The following is a 6,000-nucleotide window of genomic DNA, read 5'->3' on the forward strand; positions in this document are numbered from 1 at the left end:
ACGTCCTTTGGATTATAAAGATATTTTATTTTTCAGGTGATTACTTTGAACATAGGACTACTAGCAGAATTCAGTAACCCCCAGTAAATATCAGGGGGATCGGGGCGTCTCAATGTTGGCATCCCTGACTCCTTGGGGCTGGATAATTCTTTGAGACATGGGAGGGGCTCAGCTGTGGGTATTCTGGCGTGCTTTGCCCAAACCCCAGCCTTGCTGACTAAATACCCATAGCGCCCCTCCACTCCCAGTCAGAACAATCAAAAATGTCAGATGCATCCTGGGCAGGGGCGGGGTGTGTGTGTGTGTGTGTGTGTGTGTGTGTGTGTGTGTGAGATCACCACAGTTAGAATCACAAGTGCCTGATGAGTTAGAATGAAAGAAGGAGAGGAAAGAGAGAAAATGAAACGTTTTGCCTCTTCCTTTTTAGGTTTTGTCCAAGCCTCTCCAGATTTTAAACCGTCCCATCCTTTGACACATCCCCTGGTTAAGGATGTTACTCTTGCTAAATCTCTCAAGCCTTGGGCAGGGCCTTTCAAATAGATGTGCTCTTGAACTTCAAATGGATTGTCCAGAAATCCACCAGTTCCCACTGGGTAAACGATCGGTAAACCTAAGCCCAGCTCCACTTTGAGCCTTAAACTAACAGCATGTGAGAAGATCAATATGAATAAATTCAAAACGAATCAGACCCCTTCTTTCACTGTTGACACAGTATTATTTATATCCCCTAAATACCTTTCTTGACTAAAATTCACCCGAGAAAACTGGCAACTGGCCAGTTCTATTCATATTTACTGTATTTATACAGTACGCTGGGCCAAGGATAATATTTAAGACAAAAATATGCCTGGAGGCATATACAATATCTCTCATATTTTTACTTTGAAATGTCCACGTCGCTAAAAATATTGAGTCTGAACCGTATATAACATGCGCCGTGAAGGGGCGATCCGAGATCCGAAATGATATATGGCTCGTTGAGTCTAATTAGAGCATATTTGTAATAGTTGAGCCCGAGTCACTCCCTGCACGCTAATAAGTTAGGGGGTAAAACAAAAAAAAACAAAAAAATATGAACCAATGATCTTTCCCATGTCTTGGGCTCTGAGACTCATGACCCTCACCAATGTCACTGCAAGCAGCGACAGGCACAGTCCCTCCCAGTCCTAAAGGGGAAAGGCTGGTAAGGAAGCCACGGCTGTACTTTCAATTTGCTGTTTCAAAATATGGTGGAGTGCTTTTCTCTTTTCTCCCCCCTCCCTCCTTTTTTCTTTTTTTTTTTTTTTTTTTTTTTTAATTTGGAAGGGCGTACTCTATTCCAGTATAACTCGAAAGTGCTGGAAAATCAGTTAACCTACTTTCTGTGAAATGGTCCACAGTCCTTACCCAGTAGGATGCAGTCTTGCTGTACCTCTCTATCCCTCAATGAGCTTTCCACAGACAGGTTGTTATTTTTGGTATGAAAAACCCATGGTATATTTTGAAAATACTGCACCTCGGAGAGATTTTCTTTTCTCTTTTTCTTTTTTAAAAAATATATTTTATTGTTTTTTTTACAGAGAGGGAGAGAGAGTCAGAGACATGGATGAGAGAGAAACATCCATCAACTGCCTCCTGCACACTCCCCACTGGGGATGTGCCCTCAACCAAGGTCCATGCCCTTGACCAGAATCGAACCTGGGACCCTTCAATCCGCAGGCCGACGCTCTATCCACTGAGCCACACTGGTTAGAGCCGGAGAGGTTTTCATATCTTTGGTGGCTCCACGTGGGGTGGGGAAGAGTTTCCACTTGCTGATCTCACCTGCCCTGTCTGGGATCCTGACACTGTGAGAATTTCTCCACGCTTTGATGGCCATGACCCCTGGCCGGATCACCTCAGCCCTCTGGACTGAGAGATGCCGGAGAGAACAGGGCATGAATGCCCTCGTGGGTGACCTGCTCTCTCTACACTTCTCTCCCCGGATGGATGCAACCTCCTCCGTGAAAAGCGCTGGGGATGCATCCGAGATTTTGCAGAAAAACACACTGCTGGGATGACATACTCAGGTGCTGCCTAACACTCTGGCCAGGCTGCCCGACAGCCCTGGAAATCACGCACGTGCAGGAGAAAGCAAACTGACTCCGCTCAGGGGCTCAGGGGTTCGGTCTGTCTCAGTGGCTTTGGATTCATGACAATGAACCTTCTTGGTTCCACCCCAGACACAGAGCTTTACTTCCCTCGGGGAATAACCAGGGTGGAGTATATTTATCACCATCATCACAATAATAAAACCCTCCTGCCGGCCAGGATCGCCTGCAGGATGTAGGGACAGAAAGGTCGATGGGAAAACTGGGGTTAGTTAGCTCCACCGGCTCACGTGTGGAGACCCCCAAGTAGGAGACAGAGCTGGGACTTGTCAAACCAAAAAGAAGTATTTAAAAAAGCAAAGCTCCAACCTATCTATCACTAAGAACCTCTGGAATCAAAGGGATCCAGAGGGCCATAGGATCGATTTAGGAAAGACTCCGAGATCCCAGAAGGCAGCCAGCCAGTATATAGGGCACGGAAAGGGGGTGGAGAGAAATGGGCAACCAATGAAAAGTTTACAACTTGGGGTTTGGGCTACGCCAGTATAGAAGCTTTTTTTTTTTTTCTTCCTTTTTATTTTTCTTCTTCTTCTTCCTGGTATTTAACCCTCTCAGGTAGCACTTCTCCCCCCCCCCCCCCACTTTCTTTTCAGAGTGGGAACTAAGTCTAAGCGGACTGTTCTTTTCTCTACCCTTGTACCCCCATCCCCAAGGGACACCCCAATAAATCACAGGCTCCCATTGCTACTGTGTGCCAGCTGCCCTCCGAGAAACAGGTTTACAGGAAGCCGACCGGCTGCTCTCCCGGCAGGCACCCCAAGTCCAGGCAGGAGCTCAGGGCTCCCGGGGGATACAGATAAACGCATAAGAAAGGCGATTTGGCAACCCCCTTGAGCTGCAGGAGGCAGGGTGGGGTAGATTCTGGAAAAATAACGTGCAACCCCCCCCCCCCCCCCTCCGAATCAGACAGCAAGCCGCCCTGGCCACCGCTCCAGGTGACTTCAAAGAGGGGGCGCTGGGCACCAGCCGGCCTTTGGGGGAAGGAATGTAAACACCTGGCGGTGGCCACAGGCTCCAGGACCGGGGGGCTGGTTAGGAGGTAGGTGTTTTGGAAGGTTTTTTTGTGTTTTTTTTTTTTAACCAGATCGGGTTCGTTCGTCTTGGCGTTGGGAGCTGGGGACAATAGGGAAGCTTCGGGGAGCCCGTTGGACAGATAGATGGGTCAGGCGGTGGGGCGAGCGTGGGGCACCTTCCCTTCCTGAGAGGCTAGTCGGAGCCACTTTTTTTTAACCCTTCCTGCACCGGCTGGGCCGGCTCCAAGGCTGTCGATACCCCCCCCCCAAAAAAAAATAATAATAAAATAAAAAGCACCAGGATTCCCCTGCTGACCTTGGCATCTCGGAGGACAAGGGGGAGCCAACTCCTAGCCAAGAATCTCAGGGGCCAGAAAAAAGAGAAAGAATGCCTTGGAGAGGAGAAGGAATGGGGGGAGGGAGGACAAAAAGGGGGGAAAGTGGAAAAAATACAGTGAAAAGGCAACGTTTTCCAGCCTCAGGGAGTGGAAGGGGCATGAGTGGGGCCGGAGACCCCAAGCCGGAGCGGGGACGCGAGCCCTGGCGCAGCGGATCGCGTTTGGGGGAGCCTGGGGCAGCGCTGAGCCCCCGGAGAATGCAAACACCCACACACCCACCCACCCAGGCACCTCACCCCGAAGCGGACGGGGCGGCACTCACTTTCGGAGGGGAAGAAGGGCGGCATGTCGATCTTGTAGACCTCCTTGGCGTAGTACTCCTCGTCGCTGCGCTCCCGCTCGCAGGCGGCGGCGCGGCGGCCGGCCTTCTCCTGCAGCAGGTCCCGGGTGCTGTTGTAGATGGCGATAACCTCTGGGGGCACGTCCTCGGGCTCCGGGTAGTCCTCCGGGGGGCTGGTGAGCTTCAGCTTGCTGAGGATCTGCCCGCGGATCGCCTCGATCCTCTTGCGCATGAACTGGTCCATGTCGAGGGTGCTGCACGTCGACAGGCTGAGCGCGGCCGGCACCCAGTGCAGCAGCAGGACGGCGCGCAGCACACAGGACTGCATTTTATTTATTTTTTTTTTCCTCTCCTTCTCTTAAAGGTGGAAAAAGTTGGGGTTGTTTTTTCTTTCCCCCTTAAAAAAAAAGTTTCCAAAAAATGGCACCAAAATAATAATAATAATAATAATAATAATAAAAATAGAGACAGAAATGCAAAAGAAACCCAACCGATCTGCAAATACAGCTCAGGCAGATGATTTTTTTTTTAAATGAGAAACTTTTGCTAACAATCGAGTCCCTGTCCAATAGAGAGAGGGAAAGAGAGAGCGAGAGAGCGAGAGCGAGAGCGAGAGAGAGACAGAGAGAGAGGCAGAGAGAGAGACAGAGAGAGACAGAGAGAGAGAGAGAAAGGTCTCTAGGTCTGTTGCTGGAGAATTCCTTCCCTAAGAAGAGGCCAGTCGTTCCCAAAGTGGAAACGGGACTATGCGTTGGGCAAAGGGATCCTTCAATTGGGAGGAGGAGGAGGGGGGAAGAGTTGGAAAAAAAAGTTTCCTCGGAGCGACGAGCCGGGGGGAAGAGAGGCGAGTGGCCGGGAGGCAGGCGTGGGAGGAGGAGGAGGAGGAGGAGGAGGAGGAGGAGGAGGAGGAGGAGGAGGAGGAGGACGAGGACACGGAGTTCAGTGTGTCAGTGTCGGGCGCGGAGTGGCGGATCCGAACTCGGCTCCCGCGGCCGAGAGGGAGGAGAAGAGAAGGTCCGGGCTGGCGGCGCTGATGGATGCGTTTAACGCAGCTGCGGCGCTAGGAGCAGGAGCAGGCAGCTCGGAGCAGAGGATCGCACACGTGTGTGTATGCGTGTGAGTGTGTGTGAGTGTGTGTGTGTGTGTGTCCGTGCGCGTGTGCGCGCGCGGGGGGCGAGCCCGGAGCCTGGCGCGCCGCGGGGAGGCGGCCGCGCTGCGCTGGGAGCTGGGGACGCGCTCGGATCGAAGCGGCAGGGACCCTGATCTGCCCCCCGAGGACCCTGCTCTGCCCCCCGAGGACCCTGCTCTGCCCCCCGAGGTCCCTGCTCTGCTCCCCGAGCCGCGATCGGGGGCCTCCACCCCGGCCGGAGCGCGCCGACCCGCCCGGTCACTCCACGTCGCTGCCGCCGCCGCCGCCGCCGCCGGGCGCGTCCAGCCTCCAGCGCCCTCCTTCTCCTCCCGCTCCTCCTTCTGTGCTCGCTCCAGGCGCCAACCAGGCAGCAGGCGACCGGCCGACGGCCGCCTCCGTGGCTCCCGGCCCCCCGGGCCCGCTGGCTGGACGGTCTTATTCCTAAGGGGGGGGTTGCGCAGGGCTGCCCCTGGGACGCCCACCCTTGGCCGGCCTCTCCCGGAGTCTCTGCCGCTCGGGCTTGCTCGCTTAGGGGAGGTGGGCACTTGGCACCCTAGAGTCCACCACCCTCCTCCTCCTCCTCCTCCTCGCTCCTCTCTGCATCCAGCAGCCCCCTTGGCTGGATCCCGAATGGCAGCCTAGACCGTTATACCAGGCTCCATCCCTCTCCTCCTCCTCCTCCTCCTCCTCCTCCTCCTCCTCCTCCTCCTCCTCCTCCTCTACTTGCTCCCCTTCTCTCTCTCTCTCTCTCTCTCTCTCTCTCTCTCTCTCTCTCTCTCTCTCTCTCTCTCTCTCTCTCTCTCTCTCTCTCTCTCTCTCTCTCTTTCAGCTTCTGGAGCTCCTCTCCAAGCGAACCCGCTGCTGCCAGCAGATAACATCACGGTCTTGCCTGGGAGCAGAGATTTATAAGTTCCCTCTGCACCACGTGTCTGCCTTCCACAGACTGACGTGCTAGGGTTACAGTCAGAAGTCCCCTCTCTCCTCGCCTAGACCTGAGCTCGGCCTGAGCAGCCCAGGGGTGGGTGGGTAGGTGTGTGCCTGCAGGGAGGGG

General features: G+C 54.0%; 1 protein-coding gene across 2 annotated transcripts in view; it reads right to left on the reverse strand.

The window, feature by feature from the left end:
* Positions 1-4,680, reverse strand: part of TGFB2 (transforming growth factor beta 2) — a 56,198-nt gene extending 51,518 nt beyond the window's left edge. The window contains exon 1 of one of the 2 annotated variants that reach the window (XM_036453491.2): positions 3,803-4,680. In XM_036453491.2, the coding sequence (XP_036309384.1) occupies positions 3,803-4,148 (346 nt within the window). In that variant the 5' untranslated portion in view covers positions 4,149-4,680. The remainder of the gene's footprint in view (positions 1-3,802) is intronic. The other variant, XM_036453492.2, reaches the window with a different exon arrangement.
* Positions 4,681-6,000: the final 1,320 nt, after the last annotated feature.

This window comes from Pipistrellus kuhlii, unplaced genomic scaffold (assembly GCF_014108245.1).
Source record: "Pipistrellus kuhlii isolate mPipKuh1 unplaced genomic scaffold, mPipKuh1.p scaffold_m20_p_25, whole genome shotgun sequence".
In the NCBI taxonomy this organism is placed as follows: Eukaryota; Metazoa; Chordata; class Mammalia; order Chiroptera; family Vespertilionidae; genus Pipistrellus; species Pipistrellus kuhlii.